The following is a 22,122-nucleotide window of genomic DNA, read 5'->3' as shown; positions in this document are numbered from 1 at the left end:
GTGCCGCATGTAGCAGTGGGCACGGAGTTCGGACTAAGGGACATTTAAAACTGGTGGCGCCCAGGAAGATGCAAATGAAGCCCGGGATATTTAAATCCCGGGCTTCATTTGCAACTTCGAATGCCTACATTAGCCTCCCTAGTTCGAACTAGGAGGCTAGTGTAGACATACCCCCATATACCTATAGTCTCACATCTCTGGCCCATAGACCATTCCCAGCTGGAGCAGATGTGCAAACCATCCTGATAGTCTCAGTGGGATGGGGAGGGACTGTCTGTTAACACTCCCCAAGTTTTGCCCCTTCCTGTCATTGTGCTGCCTTCTCCTGGAGGGGCGGGGGAGTTGTCCATTCCCATTCTCCAAACCTTACCCCTTCCTGCCCTCATTTGAGAACCTTACCCCTTACCCCTCATTTGAGAACCTAACAAGATTGATTAGCTTGTTGATACTTTGCATATTTTCCCAGGCCAAATAATTAGCATTATCAGGTGGGAAACATTCAGCATAGATAGCTATGTGATCTTCCCAAGCACTCCTATACTCCCATACCAGGTGGATGGCCCTGGGACCTGTCCCAGAACTTGTTGAAAGTAAACAGTGCATTCCTACACTGTACCATCTTAAGCAAACAGCTAACTCTTTGAGAATAACAAAAGAATAATAAGAAGCAAAAAGCACAAATGGCTGCCTAGAACATCCAGGCCTGACAAGAGATGCAGGAATAAAAGGAATGATTGTGGTACACCACCTAATTTCCTCGACCTCACAATCATCTTCCGCATTTCCACTACAGGCAGCAGTGGTCGGCCCTCCCACTCCCTATGGCAGCAGGAGCCATGAGCAAGCAGAATATATTTTCTCCTGCCCCATGTGGAATGGAGGGGGGGTACCCAACCGCTGTTGCCCCCACGCCACGCCCCCCCCAGGTAATCCCCAAAGCCGCATTGACATAGGATGGGGTGCAGTTACCATGATTTCATGCACTAAGCCCACAAGCCGTGGGCACAAATTAGGCACATATATCTGCATACTCAAATAAGAAGACGACCAGTCCTGTCTTTGTACTTATCCACCTTCTGTGTAAAACTTCAAATTAATTTAAAAATTGTTTCTTTTCTCGGCAAAGGTACATTCTGTTTAATGTATTTCTATGGAATGTTAGCAATGTTCAATGCCACTTAAGAATGCAACAATCAAAACGATGGATATTTTTAGTTTTGGGGATTGTACTGAAGGAATAGACATATGGCTTAGTTTTGATATGTCATTCATGGGCAGTTGGTGAACTTAAGTCTGGGCAAGGCAAGCCCCCAGCCCCGCCCCAGTCCTCTGAGGCCCTTCCCCTGCTGGCCAGGGTCCCATGGAGCCAAGCACACACACCCCTACTGTAGGCACAGGCCATCTGTCCACCAATGACCAATGTGCAGCCTCAGCCTCCACTCCCCAGCCCAAGAATACAAGCTGTCCTCCTGCTCTTGGGGCACAGTCTTTCCCCCAGCCCCAGCTTCCTCAATTCCAGGAGGGCTGGTAGCATGGTCCCCCCCTAGCCTCAGCAGGGTTAAAGTCCAGACAGCCTGGGAGACTGAGGGAGACTGGCTGAAGGGGATGGGGGTTGGGAGTAGAATATGGGCAGAGCCGAACTGGGAAGTTTGGGAAGGCATTGCCTTTCCCTGCCTCTTATATTCGCCGCCCATAATGTCATGTTATGTAGATTTGGATGGGAAACGTATGTTTAATACTTGATTAAGTAATGCCTCCACCTTACCCCAGCTTGGATTACTCAGAATTGAAGGACCCAAAAAGATAATATACTTAGACATTATCAGCTTGACTCTGAATTCCTGTCCACCAAAACCAATGGAGTTATACCATCAAAAGCCATGTGAACAAGAACAGTATCAGGATTTATCTCCCCGGAATTGAAGCACAGAATATATAATCTAACAAAAATATTACCAAATTCACACAAAGGAAACACATAATTATGAAATATTTCAGAGAGTTTTTCTGTCTGTTTGATCAAAAACTCTTCCTTAAACAGTAAGAGCTACGACAACCAAATTCGGTATACGTTTTCCTCTTATAACTTAAAGCAAGGTAAGGATTTGTCAGTGCCAGGAAAATGGGATGTGGCTGGAATGGGATTGCTTCTCATAAACCTATTGTGATGGGGCATCTGCCCCTCAGTGGCCATTTAAGGGTAAAACCCAGCCCTGGGAGAGGGCTAAGAGAGCAAAGCCCCACAGCTGAGGCATGTACTAGCTAATTAGGGTGCAGCTGAGGGCATTATAAAGAGAGGCTCCTGGAGGGGAGGAGACTCAGATTCACTCTTGCTCTAGATGAGGAGCAGGAGGGACCTTGCTGCCAGGGAAGCTAGAGCAGGGCTGGGGAAAGGCAGACAGAGCTGGGAAAGCTCTGGCCAGGCAAGCTCCCAGATTGCGGGACCTGAAGCAAGGCCTAAAGTTACTAGGGCTGCAGGGGGGCAGTCAGTGTAGGCAAAGGCAGCAGGTCCACACCCCCTTGCCAATGATGAGTAGCTATTTCAGACTGTAGTTTGCCCTTGAGGCATGGGCTTACATGAAGACTGGCAGTAGGGTCACTGAGGCAACGTGGGCATAGGAGGCTGGGGGTACCCAGAGCGGGAGAACCCCAGAGTGTGGGGGCACTGTGGTAGGGCAGTACACAGGTGGGAGGATGCCATCGTGTGGGAAGCACATGGGTCTTAATACACAGCAGTGGAGGAAAACAGGTAACAGCAGGCATGACACCAATTGGAAGGGGGTGCTCAAGGGCTAAAAAGCTAAGTTCCAGAGTGTCCAGCAGGAGGTGCCAGTGGCAGTGAGTTGCACTGTGTTACACCCATACAGAAAAGAGACTATCACCAGGCAGGTGAAAAGGGCTGGCTGGGGGCAACCCCATCCCATCAGCCCACCGCCTTATACACACACACACACACCCCTGCCCTGAGGCCCTCCTTAAGGACCTGAGCAATGCCAAGTAAATGTGCTAGTTATGCACTACTTTAAAGAACATGAGTGACAATACATTTTTTCAATTTCCCTCATTACATTTTTGTTAACTGTATTTTGTTTTTTGTTTGTTGTAATTTGATGGGTTTGTTTATTTATTTATTTGCCGTATACATCCATTATAGCTGTTTCTGATGTAGACCACAGCTATTTTGTTTTGATTGGGTGTGTGTACACAGCACAGATTCACCCTCTAACATTTTGTCAGTGGTTAGGTTTAAGAGAAGTTTATTTTTTTAATGATTTAGAAAGTTGGGAAGAATTTTGTTTTCTTTAGTGGTTATGAAACCCCAGAAGGCCAGGTTATAGTTTGGACACACAGGCCTGTGCTGGGTGTTGAGTGAAACTACCTTGCAGGTGTTGCCTGATCTAAGATTGCTTATGAATTTCCAGTTCCCACCTTAAGGGCTGACAGGTTCTTTGTCCCACGATCAGGCCCAGTATTCACTTAGGCTATGTCTACACTCGCGGCTTCTTGTGTCAGAAGTATGCAAATGAGGCTAAGTGTGGAATATCGCCGAGCCTCATTTGCATACCTAATGAACCGCCATTTTTGCAGAAAAGGCTCTTGAACCAGAAGGAGCTGTCTACATTGCCCCTTCTTACGCAAGAAAAACCCACTTGCGCAATGCCGTTATGCCGATTATTTTCAGGAATAACGGCATTGCGCAAGAGGGTTTTTCTTGCACAAGAAGGGGCAGTATAGACAGCTCCTTCTGGTGCAAGAGCCTCTTCTACAAAAATGGCGGTTCATTAGGTATGCAAATGAGGTTCAGCGATATTCCACACTTAGCCACATTTGCATTCTTTTGACGTAAGAAGCTGCGAGTGTAGACATAGCCTTATTGTATGGTTGGGAGCCTTGATGTGCACAGATGCAACACTCACACTATAGGAACTCTTGTATAATTGTGAATATAGTTTATTAATACATTTAGCACAGTCACAAACACCCCAATTTCATAAGATACATAGGGAATGTACAGCTACATTTCCACACCATATACTCACACCATTCCTCCTAGAACAATCTGAGAGAGAGCCATCATCTTCCTCATCACCTGCATCTTCCCCATCATCACCAGTGGCCATCATCCTGGCACCTCCCAAGGATGACATCTTCTTCTCCCACCACTGCTATGCTGGGATGCCACTTTTATACTATGTGACACTGGCATTGTTATGTTTGATGCATATTCAGTAGGGGATAGCTCCTTTTCTCCTTATTTGTATTTCCTCACCTTATGAATGGTGAAGTGTACTTTTCCAATAGGTCAGTATAGCATTTATCTCAACTTATTATTATTCAATTCGTTAGCATGGGCCTTTTGTGATTGTCTATCACATTCATTAGTTCTCTCCTACTGGGTAATTTGGTCTGGTCTCAACAGGTTATTTTGGGTTTTTCTAAGTAATGATGTACCTGCTATGGGTATTTTTGGAAGCCCCTATACCATGGAAAGTCACTCTGTCTTATCACCATCTATGTAGGTGAAAGGTCCTGAACGTATGTGAGCTGACTGTGCTATCAGAGTGAAAGGTCCCAGACAAAAATGCTAACATTGCCGGACCTCAACATACAGGATGTGGCCTGTAAGTCTCTTGTGTTACAGCCAAAGTGCCAATATAATCAAAACCATAGGAAATAATAAATATATATATCTAAAGATAAGCAAGCAGGTTAGCCCTGTAGGCTACACAGAAGAGCTACTGGAGATAAACTCTTTCTACACCATCTTCAGAGGGGTACAGTACTCATTCCTCCATTCACTTGCCCACTCTCTAGTCCTGAGCAATGGTCAAATGGGTGTAGCTATGTCTTTGCCTACATCTCTATGGTGGCTGACATTTCAAGGGTCCGTAGCACTGAGTACAGTCTGTGGGCTTAAGAGACATAAACTCTATAGTTAGTTTTACATAAACTCTATAGTTAATATATGAACTCATTGGATAATACATGTTGCATCTCTGAACACCTGCACTCTTTGGACCAGCAACATCTGTGGTCCAGCAGGACCATGGAGGCTTCTAGACCAGAGAGCCTGGGAGCTTAATGGCAGAAGGGCCAGCTGGGGCTGGGGGCAGTTGGGCTGGAGGCCCACAGCAGGGCTGGGGCTGAGGCTGGGGCTGGAGAGCCGCAGCAGCACAAGGCTGAAAAAGCCCAGCCGCCCACAGCAGTGCAGAGCTGGGAAAACCTGGCTGCCCGCAGCTGCACAGGGCTGGGAATACTTGGTCGCCTGTGACAGCGCTGAACTGGGAGATGGATAAAATTGGCTGTTCATGGCAGTGTAGGGTCAAGGCCAGGGGGCCAACAATAGCAGGGCAGATGACCTGGCTGGGGAGGAGCTAGAGGGGGCCAGAGACATGGGACCGGCTGCCTTGGGGCTGGTTTGCCCTTGGCCAGGCAAATTCTCTTGTTCAGGACTGGTCAGATCCTGACAGCACCAGACCAGGGAGGTTCAAATGGTATTTGAAGTTAAAGGTCTAGGCCATTATAGACTTTGATTTTCATCAAATTACTGTGTGGTTAAACTGCTTGAAAGTCTGGAAATCTTACAGTGGGTTTTTATTGTCAATTACAACATTGAATCAGTTTGGTAACTGTGTGATAATGCTTAGAAAGTAAAACATTGCCTCCCAGCTGTGGCAGTGCTCTGTATCAAGAACAGCTGAAACATTCAATCCGGTGAATAATTATTTTGTTCTTTTGATTTTTTTCTCCTTGCCTGAATTATAGATGAAATCAACAGAAGCTTTTATATGTTATCAAGCTGGATGTTTTCCATCTCCCTGAAGCAGAACAAATAATGTGCTTCTTGCTTTTCTGTATGAATACATTGTTTGACTTCTGTCTTGTTTTATGACAGCAAATGGAACATCAAGCAGTCAACTGTCTACACCTAAATCCAAGCAGTCTCCAATCTCCACACCCACCAGTCCAGGCAGCCTCCGCAAGCACAAGGTATTACGTTTCTTATACCTTACTAAAACTGTTTCTAGCTACATATACCTAGACATGGAGACAAAATGGCTAAAACAAAGCCACATTCTTGGGTGGCTTAACTCCAGGGGCTACACCGTCACAGAATCTGGCCCATTACCTAGAATCTTTTTGTTTTCAAAGACTAAACATCCCCTATGAATACTTGTAAATGCACTTTGTGGGTGAATAAAGTAGCAAGTCAAAAGCATTGACTTCGGGGTGCTTTGTACTGAAGGTAACACAAGTGAGGGCTTTGTCAGATGGCTGGTTCCTTTGCAGCTGTGTTTAGGATTGGTCTTAGGAAGAGCTTGTGCCTGTTTTCACATAGTCAGCTTGGTACATATGGTTCTCGCCAAGTCCCCCTGGACAATTGGAATAAGACAAACAAATAAAGGGTTGCTATATCCCTGTGAACCACTGCTGCAGGGAATAAGTCATCAGAAGGAAATTCCAGACCCACAACTTTGGCTCCTCTCATTGCCCATCGGAGCTTTTGTTGACACATGCACACCACCGCTGCAAAAGCTAATGGAGAAGCTAAAGCTAATGGGTGTCACTTAATGACATGGCGCAAAATTTGCAGATGATACTGACCTGTTCAAGACAGTTAAGACGAAAGACTGTGAAGAGCTTTAAAAAGATCTTACCAAATTAAGTGACCAGGCAACAAATTTAATGTTGATAAATGTAAAGTAATGCATACTTGAAAAAATCCCAACTATACATACAATATGATATGGACTACTTTAGCTATAACTACTCCAGAGAGAGATCTTGGAGTAATTGTGGATAGTTTTCTGAAAACATACATGCAATGTACAGCGGCAGTCAAAAAAGCAAACAGAATGTTAGGAATCATTAAAAATGGGATAGAGAGTAAGACATAGAATGTCTTATTGCCTCTGTATAAAACCATGTTATGCCCACATCTTGCATACTGCGTGCAGATGTGGTTGCCTCATCTAAAAAATATATATATTGGCATTGGAAAAGGTTCAGAAAAGGGCAACAAAAATGATTAGGGGATCGGAACAGGTCCCATATGAAGAAAGATTAAAAAGTCTGGGATTTTACAGCTTAAAAAAGAGGAGACTAAGGGGGGTCTATAAAATCATGACTGGTGTGGAAAAAGTGAATAAAGAAAAAATATGTACTTGTTCCCATAACATAAGAATTAGGGGACACCAAATGAAATTAATGGGTAGCAGGTTTAAAACAAACAAAATCAAGTTTTTCTTCACACAGTGCATGGTTGGCCAGTGGAATTCCTTGCCAGAGGAGGGTGTGAAGACCAGGACTTTAACAGAGTTCAAGAAAAAACTAGATAAATTCATGGAGGTTAGGTCTGTCAATGGCTATTAGCCAGGACAGGTAGTAATGGTGTCCCTAGCCTCTGACAGAATGGGAATGGGTGACAGGAGAGGGACTACTTGAATATTCCCTGTTCTGTTCACTCCCTCTGGGGCATCTACCATTGGCCCCTGTTGGAAGCCAGGATACTGGGCTAGATGGACCTTTGGTCTGACCCAGTATGGCCGTTCTTATGTTCAGTGCTAAACTTTTAGCCGCACTGAGTCTGCTCTTTGAATTTGAATACTCACTTTTTGATGGTGGCTACCAAAATGTGTGAATCAATTTAGGGCACACAGAAGTGTATTTCCTTGTACATATAGGTGTTAGTACACATGTAATACCAACAGGCAGAACTGAACCTGATACCTTTGGATCTTAGTGCATGAGCCTCTAGTGCATGAGCTAAAAGCCAGCTGGCTCTCAACTAAGGCTATAGAGCAGACTCAGTCTTCCCTTTGTAAGTGGTCTTAGTGCCACTGGGTGGCCACCACACCCTAAAAGTGCGTGGGTTACATAAAGGCTCTTGTATTGGTGCAATTGGATGTGTGTGCAAAGTGCAATGCATAGGCTTCAAAAGTAGTTCTGAGTAATTCTTATTGAATGTCTGATGTTTAATAGTGCTGTATCAATACCTCCTCAGGCACATAATCTCTGTCTAAAGTATCTCTTGCTGGTGGAATGAGCGGGCATTAAGTAGCAACCAGTCAGTTGTCTCATAGGAGCAGTTCCTGGTCCACAGCTCGCACAGGGCAGTTGTTCATATATTTTTCCGGTCTTGTAAACTCCCTTTTATAGCTCAGTAATCAAGGATTTTAAAAATGCTTTCCAAATATTATAGCGGTTGGGGTTCCCTCCAACTTGTAATTAAAATTATAAACTCATCTTGTTTAATGTTTCATTTACAGTCATTGTCTATTTGCCTCATGACCATTCTAGTGAATTCCCATAGAAAATTTACAATTGATTACTCGAGGAAGAGCTTATCAACAACAGGCTTCTCCACTGAATTAACAGTGATATGAATGCAACATCTTAGGTTACTGGAACATTCATGCAGCATTGTTTCATTTCCAGGAGTTATTCTAGCTTTTGATAAAGAAAAACAGCTTTATCCTTTCCTCTGAAAGTTACAAAGTAAAAGTTCTAGCCTTCATAAACTCTAAAATTCTGTTTTATCTGTTTTCTTGGGAAATCCCCCACCCCAGCCCCTGGTTTTGAGGCTTGAGATCTGTATGGAACCCCTGTCAAATTCTTTGTGCTTTGCTGTGTTTTGATAAAAGTCCTTCCCTGGGCATGATGCAGCATTCAGTACAAGGAGAGCTTTAACCTTCTTTGGTGATCCACGGATCCATATGGGGCCTTTTAAGAGGTGGGACCAGATCAAAGCCTTTGAAGTTCAGAGCCAGAACCAACTGTTGTCACCTGGACTAATTTTTAAAGCCTTCTAATTATTCATGTATAATTATTATGGGCTGAAATTAAGGAACGTAGTTGAGCAGTGGATTTCAACCTTTTTTTTTTCCATGACCCAGCTGAAGAAAATGGTTGATGCCTGCGACCCAACATAATTTGACTAGAGTGTGGGCTCTGGGGTGGAGCTGAGGATGAGAACTTTGGCTTGTAGGAGGGGGATCCAGTGTAGGAGGGGCAGGGCAGGGTAGGGGCAGGAGGGGCTTACCATGAGCAGCTCCCAGTCAGTGGTACAGTGGGGGTGCATAGGCAGCTTCCTGCCTGTACTGGCACTGCAGATCACGCTGCATGCCAGAAGCAGCCAGCAGCAGGTTTCCAGACAGTAGGAGTTTGGAGCTGGTGCTCAGGGCTGAGGCAGTGCATGGAGCCCTGTGTGCTTCCCCTACCCCACCTAGAAGCCGGGCGCAGTGCGGTCTCGGTGCCAGGACAGGCAGGTAGCCTTCCTAAGCACCCCCACTGGTCACGTGATTACTCTGCAGCAAGGAGACCCAATGCCTGACATTCTACAACCCAGTTGTACGTCTAGTTCTGAGTCCCCCACTACAGAAAGGATGCGGATGCATTGGAGAGAATCCAGCGGAGGACAACCAAAATGATTAGGGGCCTGGAGTACATGTCCTGCGAGGAGAGACTGAGGGATTTGGGCTTATTTAGTCTGCAGAAGCGAAGAGTGAAGGGGGATTTCATAGCAGCCTTCAATTTCCTGAAGGGAGGTTCCAAAGAGGATGGAGAGAGGCTGTTCTTAGTAGTGACGGATGGCAGAACAAGGAGCAATGGTCTTAAATTACAGTGGGGGAGGTGTAGGTTGGATATTAGGGAAAACAATTTTACTAGGAGGGTGGGGAAGTACTGGAATGGGTTACCTAGGGATGTGGTGGAATCTCCATCCCTCAAGGTTTTTAAGTCTCAGCTTGACAAAGCTTAGGCTGGGTGATTTAATCGGGATTGGTCCTGCTTTGGGCAGGAGGTGGGACTCGATGACCTCCTGAGGCCTCTTCCAGCCCTATGATTCTATGATTCATTACTGGATCACAACCCATAGTTTGAAAACCTCTGTGATAGAGCATAAAGTATCGCTCTCAACTCCCTGGAGATAGCTCTTCTAGAGAAGTTGAATCAGGGCAGCTGGCAAAAAAAAGCAACTTTCTTTATTCTAGGTTCAAACTGATCTGACTTGACCTATGTTCAAATTGACTTGATCAAAAATTCTGTTGATTCATGCAAAATCTAGCTCAGATTGACATGGAGTGAGACTTGGTAAATAGGTTCTTCTCAGGTTACCGCTGCTGCCTTTTGTTACACCTTCCTGCTCCATGTAAACTGCTGGCTCAGGGTACATCTACACTAGCTCATTAGTTCGAGCTAGGTAGGGTAATGAGGGCAAACGGAGTTGCAATTGAAGCCTGGGATTTAAATATCCCGGGCTTCATTTGCATGTTCACGGGCGCCGCCATTTTTAAATCCCCCTTAGTCCGAACTCCGTGACCGCGGCTACACACGGCACGGAGTAGGTAGTTCGAATTAAAGATCCTAATTCGAACTACCGTTACTCCTTGTGGAATTAGGATCTTTAATCCGAACGACTTACTCTGTGCCATGTGTAGCTGTGGGCACAGAGTTCAGACTAAGGGGGATTTAAAAATGGCGGCGCCTGGGAACATGCTAATGAAGCATGGGATATTTAAATCCCGGGCTTCGTTTGCAACTCCACTTGCCCTCATTACCCTACCTAGCTCGAACTAACGAGCTAGTGTAGATGTACCCTCAGAGAATAGGTTTGTCCATTTGAAATACCATGAAAGAGATTTCCACCTTGTTCAGAGGAAGTGGGACTTCACCAAACTGAATCATAGAGCTGTCTTCCTGCTAAAAGAGGGAGCTGGAAACTGATTGTGGGGGTTAACACTTTTTTCTTTCTTCTTACAGGATTTGTACCTGCCTCTGTCCTTGGATGACTCAGATTCTCTCGGAGATTCCATGTAAAGGAACACAATGCTAATTGTCCATAGTACAAGCGATGTTAAGATACAGTACAGTACTTCTGCCAAAAGAAGCAGATGAGTGACTGGTGCTTTCAAATCAAAGGACACAAAGTTATATGTCATTTTTTTTCCGTGATTTATCCTCTGTGCCACAAATCGACACCTATCAACTAATAGGGATAGAGTGATACCATCCTTCTGAGTTATATTATAGGGATGCAAAATGGGCATTGACAGCAATCCGAAGCCAATGAGCTCGTATATTTCCCCTTTACTTCAATTTTTTCTTCTCCACTCTAACTTCTTGAATTTACTATTGACTGCAAAACAGCTGACAGTTCCCGCTAGAAACACGTAAATATTTCACTGATCAATTCTAAAGCTAAAAGAAAACAAATACTATTTTCCATCTTTTCAAAATGCTGATACATGCTAGCAGTTCTTTGAAAGCAGATCTGCTCCTAATTTTGCATCCCTGGTTTTAGACCTGCATGCTCTCTAGCACCAATTTGTGTTGCTGAACGGTGGGGAGGCAGATGACTTATTACTCTGGTAAACAATGCTTAAGATGCCAGCAGAATGTGAAACAAAGGAGTTAGGACAAGATTGAGAAATGCTGCATAAGATGCTAAGTGAAATTTTTATAGCACAGTGATTATAAATTCATGTATTGGGTCTTTTTCTAATAAATAAGCAAAGATATGTCAGCTGAGTGTCTGGTGAACCAGATTTCCCATATAACCCAAAGATAATGCTGGCTGATATCAAGTTATCATACCTGCCATGTGGTATCTCTCTATCTCTGCTTACAGTATCAATGCCTTGTAAACAGCCAACACTGAAAACACTGTGAGAATTTGTTTTCAGGTCTGACACCTTTAGGTCGCTTTTTGTAGCAAGAAACCAATACACTTTTTTATAAAAAAAAACAAAAAAACTTGTATCTGTGTTTTGGGAGTAAGTATACAAGCTCCTTTTTTATAAAAGCTGGTAATTTTCTTTTGTTTAAAAAACACATTCAGAAAAATTTACAAAAAAAAGCCAATTGCAAAGCAGTAATAACTATGTTTAGAAATCATGTCATCACTGCCAAACTGAAGAGAAATCAATTCAAAATAATGAATGTTTTGATAGTTTTTTGTAACGTTTAAACTTTCATTTTTGGTGTATACAATTCAATACTCCTAAGTATGGCCAGATGCTCTAACTATATTACAAATGGAACTTTGTGATATTCAAAAGACTGTATTTTAGGAATGTCATATCAGGGGGAAAACAAACTGGTATGGAAGTTAGAGAAACCTTTCATTTTGATTAATTACTGACTTGTGCAGAATGCAGAGTTCATGTATTTACAAAGTGCTGGTGGTTTTTACTATGCTTAGGCTTTAATATCATAGGTTAATTGATATTGCCTCTATTCTTTCAGTGAACCTGACTCCTTGAAAACTTTATCTGGATACAGTCCATGCAAACTACCCCTGCTTTATTTGTTTTGTTTTGTTTTTGCTTTTATTTTTGCTTTGTTTAAGCAGATATGCTTATTATTTCATGTCCTTGCGATCTGTTGTCATTAGAAACTGTTATAAAGTTGTGATATTGGATGCGACATGAATGCTTGGCTATAGAATGACAGTTTTCTTCCTTGTCATTCATATTTTTGTTTTTTTCCATTGCTACCATTAACATTCTCTATTGGCGCTGTCTTTTAGACTCATATGGTGTTGTGTGTAATGCAAGTTTTTTTAAAACAAGCTGAATGTGAGCGGATTCAAAACACATTTTGGAGTTACCCAGAAGTTTGAGTTATTTTGCATCAAATTTGCACCTACAGTCTTGAGTCCACAATTATTTGCACCCACAATTTTGCAGGAGCAATAATTTGTTCCCATGAAAAAACTTAATTTAAATATGTAACTCTCTGACCACTTTGGTGTTCAATGCACATTTGATCTATTGTATTAAGTTATTTAACTGCAGTTCAGATGGATCAAGGTTCATGTTCCTTCATGCTTAAAGCTCCATGTTGGGGAGGGACAGTTTTGGGGACAAAGCACAGGAGTGCTGTTCAGTAATTTTAGTTCAGCTCTTGGCTCTGCCAGATTTGGTGTATGAACTGGAGCAGGTCTCTTAGTTTCTTGGCAGAGGGTGTTGTGAGGCCAAATGTTCATTCATGTCTATAAAGTGCTTTCAGATCCACTGACAGGATGCGCTACACAACTGCAAGGTTTTGCTGTTTGGGGGCGCAAATCTGGTTATTTTAGGTGATGGTGCTCGGGTGTATGATCATGTGGGTGCTATTTTAGAGACTATTCTTGAAAATATGGCTCTCTAAGTATAAAGGCATCATAGAGCAAATTATTTATGCCACCAACATTATTGACTCTAGCCTTTGTTACATGGAGAAGTTAAATTTACCTTTGGCACAGTAGAAACTTACTTCCTCTTATCTTTTCTGCATTCCTTTTGGGAGTCTTGAAGACCTCCACTACTAATTTTTCCACAGGGCCTCCCTAAAGACTCTGCCCTGAATGGTAGCCACCATCCTCCCTGTTAAAGATGACTGAGAAGGAGTCCAATGACAATGATGCTTCTTAACTGAGGCAGGTGAGTGATCACTAGAGTGACACAAGATGTTCCCTCGCCATCCATGGTCTGAGAGACTTGCCACTCCTCCCCCAATCCCTGTCAATTTAGGAGGCAAGAGGTTAGCACTGAAAACTAAATCTGGGACTTCCTTACAGCAGTGCAGAACGCTCATCAATAGCTCACCAGGAAATCCAAGTCTTGTATATCTATAAGCATATATGAGGCCTATTTCTGACAGCAATACTGTTAGTAGGCCCGCTGACAGGAGGCAAAATGAGCAGTTACCCCAGGGCCTGGCAATTCAAAAGGGCCCAGAGCTCCCTGCTGCCACTGCTACTACTGCGACCGTGGCAGCAGACGGAGCCCCGGGCCATTTAGATCACTGCCAGAGCAGCGCACAGTGCGCTCTGGGTGGCTTTGAGGGTTGGGGGGAGCTCTGCAATCTGAGAGGCACTGAGGGATGGCTGTCCTGGCCCTGCCCCTTCTGCCTGAGGCCTCACCCTTCCGGGAACACAGAGCTGCTGCCCCCACCCCCCCCAGACTATCAGCTCCCCTTACTGTGTGGTGCATGGGAAAACTCAGTTTCTCTTTTCCAGGATCTGTCATAATCAGTTTGGCATGAGACAAAGCAGGAACCCAAAAACTGAACGGAACTTTATGCAACTCGCTATCTGGATAGTTTAAGCAGAAGTAGATAGTTTTCCATCTGCCATGAACAGTGCTCAGATAATTAAAAAAATCCCAAAACCTCTTAGCGGAACCTTATAAAGTTAGACCTGTTCTAGGCATTCTTCATGAATTGCCTGTAAAGTGACATGTCTAAGAACTGATTCCTGCAAATACTCACGGATGGCAGGAGTTTTGCATGTCTACGGCTTATTCACATGAGTAAGGGTTCTGCAGGACTTAGGCCGATGATTGTATCTGAGCACACATTGCCTCAGCAAGGGGATTTAAAGAGGCCTAATAGAAGAAAGTATTTTCTACAGAGGGAAAATAATAGCCATTTAATTGAACAAAAACCACAAGTGAAACAGTGTAAGAGGTCAGACTCCCAGGTTTAAGAATCATTTTTCCTGGAAGAGATACCTGGACTGTAGGCAGAGGTCAGTGAGCATTTCAGATATAACACATAGTCTGTATTAATGCTGATAATGCATGAGTACTTGTACAGAAATTCATGTGGGATAGTGTCCATACAGTGCTAGGCTTCTTTGGTTTCACAGGATCCCTAAAATAGATGGCATATAAAAAAAGAATTATAGGCACTATAGTATAATAATTTCAATATATATGAATGGCTCTGAATCAGGAAAGCATATATACAAGTTTTTAATTATATAAGTATGTGCTTAAATCCCATTTACTTCCGTGGGATTTAGGCATGTGCTTAAGTGCTATCTGTAATAGTGATGAACTATGAATTACCCATAGCAGACTACTTGCAGCAATTCCAGTCAATTTGAGTTACTTGGAGCAGACTCTAGTACTGCCATGGTACACTTCAGAGTTCACTTCTAATTTTGTTCTTTTACAAACATACAAGGCTCCACGGGATATAAGGGTTTGCCAGATACTATTACAAAAACTCTTGTCTAATTTCACCAGGAAGCTGTTTTATAATATATATGGAGATATACCTATCTCATAGAGCTGAAAAGGACCTCTCAAGGTCATCGAGTACAGTCCCCTGCCCTCACAGCAGGACTAAGTACCATCCCTTAACAGATTTGCCCCAGATCCCTAAATGAGCCCCCCTCAAGGACTGAATTCACAATCCTGAGTTTAGCAGGCCAATGCTCAAATGACTGAGCTATCCCTCCCCTGTATTGTTTAAAAGCTATACATGAAAGAATCTTAAGCATTGTGTATTTCAGAGCTCTGTCTATGAGAAGGTGCTTCACTCTTTAGTTTACACTATGCCTGATCTCCGTGTTGATACATATTAAGCAGTATGTATGCTTATTTCAAGGCATATCCACATTAAGGAGAAATTAGAGCAATGTCAACAGTAGTTTTGTTCGTAAAAGATCAGGCACACGGAGTATTGCCTCAAATTATAGATGCTTCTGAAACTTTTTATTAATATCTGAATCCTAAAGTGTACGGACAAGCCCTTCTGCCAGTGGGAACTGTGGAATGACACCAGCTCTACCACCATAGCAGCTAAATTAGTTTCTGATTTTTGTACATGAAGCCCCTGAGACAGAGTTTAAAGATGTCAGTTATTTGATTTTAATTTGGCACATTTTTTTTGATGGGATGTCAGACTTGCTTCTGTCCTAAAAGTGTCTCAAATCATACAATCATAGAATCCTAGGGCTGGAAGATACCTCAGGAGGTCATCAAATCCAGCCCCCTGCCCAAAGCAGGACCAATCCCAACTAAATCATCCCAGTCAGGACTTTGTCAAGCCGGGACTTAAAAACCTCTAGGGATGGAGATTCCACGACCTCCCTAGGTAACCCATTCCAGTGCTTCACCACCTTCCTAGTAAAATTGTTTTTCCTAATATCCAACTTACACCTCCCCCACTGCAACTTGAGACCATTGCTCCTTGTTCTGCCGTCTGTCACTACTGAGAACAGCCTCTCTCCATCCTCCCTTCAGGAAACTGAAGGCTACTATGAAATCCCCCCTCGCTCTTCTCTTCTGCAGACTAAATAAGCCCAAATCCCTCAGCCTCTCCTCGTAAGCCATGTACTCCAGCCCCCTAATCATTTTGGTTGCCCTCTGCTGGATTCTCTCCAGTGTGTCCACATCCTTTCTATAGTGGGGGGGCCCAGAAGTAGACACAATACTCCAGATGTGGCCTCACCAGAGCTGAATAAAGGGGAATAATCACTTCTCTAGATCTGCTGGAAATGCTCCTCCTAATGCACCCTAATATGTCTACATTCTGCACCCTAATATGTCTACATTCCTAACATCTGCAAATGAAGCATGACCACCTCGGGGCGACGCGCTCTAACTGTGTTAGGCTCCCTGAGATCAGAAAAATTAAATTAGTGTAGACGCCACATCAGTCTTTCACTTTGATCTGCCTGTCGCTCACAAACACACATTGGCTCTGGCTCACCCTTGTTTCAGTCTTATAATTTTTGAATGGAAAAAAGGGAGAGGGAAACAAAAAAGATATTGGCACACAACCAACCAATGTTATAAATAAGTTATTTTTTAGTATGAAAAGCGGTGTAAAAAGTATGTTAAGGGTGGGCAATAAGCAGCTCATGGGCTGGACATGGTTTGCCATGACTAGCCCTAGTGGGCCGCCAGACTCTGTATTTACTTGAGTGTCCACAGGTTTCAGCTGCTTGCAACTGACCCTGACGAACTGCATCCAGCCCATGGGCCGCTAATTGCCCACCCCTATTTAATATCATAAAATACAGTATCTTTAACAAGATGCTTTGGTGGCTGCTCCTTGTTGTCTTTGACCTTGGAAATGACATCCTGCTACATCACATTGCTCTTTTTGGACCATACAGTATCCTTGATTATGTGCCACTTCACTGACAGGCATCAGTGGAAATCACATTCTCCATTCAAGGGTAAATATGACTCTTAAATTACAATATTTGTGCCTTTAATGTCAATAAGAATGTTGCCATTTACTTCAGTGGAAGCATAATAGATAACATCTTTCTCCCACTGCAGTCAATGGAAAAAATGGCATTAACTTCAATAGGAGCAGGAACCATTCTTACAGAAAACAAAGAAAGAAAAAACAGGCAAGTGGAACACATGGAAATCTAGTATAGCCACAGAGTAATCGGAAACTGTGTCCCCATGTATTAGCTATCAAAGGGTGGTAAGAGGGAACAAACCAGTTTATTTCTTTAATGGTGATTTTGCACATTTTAAAAATGCTGAATATTAAAGTTATTTTTTAGGCTGCTGAGCCAATATTAGAGATGACTGAAAGTTGCTTTTTGGGCTCCATGATGTCATCCGTGTAAGGGAGCTAGATAGCTCAAAGTGTTTGTAGGTGAGAGACAGGACTTCTTACCACTAGGTCTACCTTGAGATTTACTCAATACAAAGAGCTCATGTGAGTTTGCAGTGGGATATGTAGTTTATTGGCGATCACTTAGAAATGGCACCATGAGCACTAAGTCTGTGTGTTGCAAGACCAACTTTATTAACTCTGTAGCTGCCTTCCACCTAATCTCCCTTCTTTGGGCTGCAGAAACATTTGCTTATAATAAAAAGTCCAATAAGGCATAAGTATGAACCAGCAGCCGAGGTCACTACCTGAATCTTCAGCCTGCTGAGATGATTAGTCTGTTTCATATTTATTCAGCTGGGTCTGTGTTAGCACACTGTGAAAACGATGGCATTGTAAATCCCAGATTCATTCTGCCTGATGGCACTGATGCCTTCTCACAGCATGTCCATGGGCTTGGGGAGGCCTTCCCCGTGGTGGCTTAGGAAGGAGATGAAGATGAATCCTGTTTCTCTGAAGGCAGCCTCTTGGGCATGTATTAGATGGGATTTAAGGGTACTTACTGCTCCAGTCATGGAACCGCCCAGGCTCTCAGAGCCATGCGTTGCATTTCATGGTGACACTAGGGCAATGGTCCAAACCCACAGTCAGAGCCCAAACTCCTGCTTCTGGCTGTAGGAGGTGCTGCTTCTGACCAGAATATCGTCCCACGCTAACCAATGTTTGCAATATGCAGATGTGCCTGTTTGAGGCCCATGTGTGCTAGGAACCAAAATGTGGGCTCTGCAATTGTAAACAAGGAGCCATCTTCCTTGCTGTAACTTCAGTGATTTCAAGGGCCTTCTGCCAAACAGACAGTGGACCAGTTGTTGAAGTGTTACTGGTTTGGGAGCTGTTTCGTGCTAAATCTCTTCCTGGTGAAGGACTGTCTTTCATTTTTCTCTTAACATCTTTAGGAGGGCTCACCTGTTCCTAAACGCGCTCTCTCGTGTAGGGAACAGAAACTCAACATCCTGCAGTCGGTTGTAACCCTCCCCCAGGCATGACAGTTTGCAGTGGAATGGTGCAGCAGGAAAGCTCCAAAAGCATATTAACAACTCGATGCAGCCATTCTGACTACTGAACAAGAAGGTTGTCAGTATTAGAGAAAGATGCAGCGATGCTCAATGTAATGGGAAACAAAGAAAGGACACTCATTTCCGAGGGCGCTAGCAGAGAGTGTTTGTTAGGAAATGTTTATTGAGCAGCGGGATAGGAGAGGGAACTTCATCATAATACCCAACCAAATGGAAAGGAATGCATGAGACAGAGGGGTGGAAATGTCAGTCTTTGACACATGCTGAAATATAAATAAAGAGGATGGAGAAACCAAAAATAATAAGCAATAGGGAAAGCCTGGGGTAGCTCAGGGATCTACAGCCCAATTTGGCTCTGGGCTAGAAGCCAGCAGAAGGTCCATGGCTGTGAGTTGTCAGAATGCTCCATCAATGCCTACCCTGGGTTGCAGCCTGTCTGTGGTGACAATTAGTGTCCCGCTCCCCATCACAGAAATAAGGTCATAGCTGGCTGCGGGCAGAAGAACTCGGTTTGAAATTCCTTTCCTCCCCTGCCCTCTTTCCGTTGGCACATAAAAGTCTGTGACATCCTTAAAAGAGGGGGAAGCTGCAACCCTTTATCAAGTGACAGCCCCTCCTGTGATTTTGTTTTAGCCCTCAGCAGTGGACTAGAGGCAGAAATGTAGCGGTGCAGCCTGGTTCCCAAAAGGACAGTCTGGGTGCTTTGGCAGAGGGAAATTGCAAGAGATGGAAAAAAAGGTAGTAAGGGCGTATCAGATCCTTCTCCATGGAACCCAGTAAACTATGGGGGACAGTAGGGGGCAGCTGAGCAGAGTGCTCTAATTAGGAATGAACCACAGTGTACTCCGGATGGAAGAGAATCAAGATGTATTATCTTGTAAAGCTGCGCAGAAGAGAACTGCTTAACTCTTTGACCTGCTGCTGGGCTTGTTCACTGAATCACTGGCCACACATGCTCTGGGCTGCTAGAAGAGCATAATCTTAACCCTGGTTTCCTGCAGTCAATCTGTTACAGAAACTCCAATATTGATGCTAATTTTTCTGCAGTGATTTAGCGTGTGTGTGTGTGGGGGGGGGGTTATGTAGGGGTAAATTATTTTATCAGTTCCATTTTCATTATTTTAGGGCCAGATTGTCTTCCCCCCCCCCCCCCCCCGGCCTAGGAGGCATTGGCTTCAATGGCATCACTTGTGGAGTCAGGCTACCTGAGCCCAGCTACCCAGTCTGGCCCATATAAAGTGGGAATTCTCTTTTGTGAATCTTTTGCTTGGATTGCTGTCTAGCTGTGGGGTTTAAAGCCTTTGCCTCTTTGTTGTGTTGGGAAGAAAGGGACTAAGCCTTTAAATCACACAGGTGCCCATACTGGCCAGCCTGACTTTAGTTTCTTGGCTTAAAAAAGAAGAAGGAATGCAAGTGAAAGTGAGTTTCCAAATGCATTGTTTACCAGCTATCCCTGGCATTCTGATATCACCTTTAAATATCAATTTTCCTTGGCATTCATCACTGTCATGTTTAAATACCCAGAGTTACAACTAATGCATCTAATACATTCAGGAGAAAGCAAGGCTAGAAGGAATGACATGCCTATAAGATTAAATTTGCTGCTAGTGTAACTCCTTTACCTTCCAAAGGGTTACAACACTAGTGAATTTAACCCTCATAGCCAGGTCCAGTTACTTACTCAGGTAGAACTCCCCTGGATTTCAGTAGGAGGGCTGTTTTGTGTTTGGTTGGAGTTATTTTGAATAAAGATTTGCAAGATTTTGTGCAGGAGATTCCACAGTAAGGGCACAGTATCACACTTGATCATATAAAACCCAGCTGAGTAGGTTCTCTGCTGGCACAAAGGGAATAAAACTCCATTAAAGTAAGTGAAGCTGTGTCCATTTATGCCAGCAGAGATGTTGGTCCTATGCTTCAAAGACAGGTTGCTGTAAATAGTTCCCGTTGTGAATATTTAATTGTGGGGTCAATTCCCAGGATTATTGTAGCAGAATTCATGGTGGAAACTCCAGATTCCAGATAGACAGTAGTATGCCACCCTGTATGCATCTGTAATGCATGTCTCTTAAATGCTGGGTAGTGGTTTTATTCTGACTAGTGATGTAGCAGCTGAAATGGTTCCATTTGGTTAAGCATCCATGTGAAGGTCAGGGTGGGAATCTCAGAAAATCAGGCCTTCCCATGGATTTTCTGGTTCTAAGGAAAACTGAATCTTTAAAAAAAAAGGTTGAGTAGATGGTTTTGAACATAAGAAAGAAAGCTCAGGTTTGTTTCATTTTAAGTTGTGGGGTAAACTCTAGACTGGTTCTGATTTTATCCATATTGGTTGGTCCATCTCTACTTACAGCCAATAATTCAGTTTTATTCAGTAAAATGTTATTTGTCTTCTTTCAAAGAGTCGTTTAAACATTTCTAGGATCACTGACAATGTAGCTGAGCTCAGTCTGAGTAGAGCTCTGTCTGCAAGAAGTCTATGAGCCTTTGGGATGCACCATTATCATGATGATGACGAGAACAGAATGGTTCATCTGGCACATGCAGTCATAACTGGATATTCTAGCAGCATTAGGGAGATAGGGGCCTGAACCGAAATTCAGATCATAAAAACCCTATAGTTTCAGGAATGCCCAGATCCAAAGCCAAACTAGATGACTGCTATCTCTATAATGGGCTGAACTGAAATCTTCCATCTAGGGACTTCTTAACATTGAGGAAGTCCAGATTCAGATCAAAATTTCAGGTCTTAGGCCCAATTCTAGGTCTATATAGGTTCCTGCCGAAACATTTATGCCATGTTTTGTTTGTAAAATTCCACTGTAGCTGCTTTTCTGCCTCTGTTATTACCTGCAGGAAAGTTGTCATGGACAGGTTGATTTTCTACTTGATACTGTAGGTGGCCATCTAAATATAGCATGATTCTAGCCTCCCTCACAAGCCATACGCTCAGTAATGTGTCTGGGGTACTCACAATGAAGTACTTTAATAGGTTATTTTTCTTTGCTATGGAAAATCCTTCAGATTTAGTGTAATGTCTAAGAATGTGTCCTTTTGAAAAGAAGAATGTCTAGGGAAATAATTGCACTGTTAATGAATTGGTGTCTATAGATAACATGAAGCAGAAGTATTGAATGTAAGAAGAAGAAAGTCTATGAGTAATTACAGTACATGGCAAATTCTGACATGTAAATTGCTATTAGTTCACTTGTCATTTAAACTACATGTGATCCAAGAAAATTTCTAATTGTGGCACTGATAGTATGTCTGTGATTGTCAGTTCAGAAGGCAACCAGAAGCCTCTTAGGAAAAGGAAACCTGTCTTGTTTAATTTCCTTCTATTCTGTGAAATGAGGACACAATTTGGAAGTCAAAGACATGCCTTTTCACTTCTTGATGCCCTGTATCTTATAGCATTGTGTAGCCAGAAGCACAGGAAAAGAGTAACCAGCTGATGTCTTTGGTGTTACTAGCATTTGCCTGTTTTCTTAATCACAAGCTACAATGAGCCACTCTCACTGAATAAACTTCAGGTTATTCATGCCACTATTATCTGAAGAACAAGTATGGCCTTCGTTCTTTATCCTGAACTTTGCAGTTCTTCAGTAAGCTGCAATTCTGTTGAGAAGTAAATTGTGCTAAAGGGACGTGGGCAGCTGAATTAGAACCTGATCATTAATTACTGTCTGATGTCATG

At 43.3% G+C, this 22,122-nt stretch overlaps 1 protein-coding gene across 2 annotated transcripts in view; it reads left to right on the top strand.

Annotated features, from left to right (window-relative positions):
* DCX (doublecortin) overlaps nt 1-20,850 on the top strand; it is a 134,049-nt gene extending 113,199 nt beyond the window's left edge. For both annotated transcript variants that reach the window (XM_006136203.5, XM_006136205.5), the window contains exons 6-7: nt 5,897-5,991; nt 10,762-20,850. In XM_006136203.5, coding sequence (XP_006136265.1) covers nt 5,897-5,991; nt 10,762-10,818 — 152 coding nt within the window. In that variant the 3' untranslated portion in view covers nt 10,819-20,850. The remainder of the gene's footprint in view (nt 1-5,896; nt 5,992-10,761) is intronic.
* Nucleotides 20,851-22,122: the final 1,272 nt, after the last annotated feature.

Source organism: Pelodiscus sinensis, chromosome 13 (genome assembly GCF_052426305.1).
Source record: "Pelodiscus sinensis isolate ZL-2025 chromosome 13, ASM5242630v1, whole genome shotgun sequence".
Classification (NCBI taxonomy): Eukaryota; Metazoa; Chordata; order Testudines; family Trionychidae; genus Pelodiscus; species Pelodiscus sinensis.
This window is presented reverse-complemented; position numbering and strand designations above follow the sequence as displayed.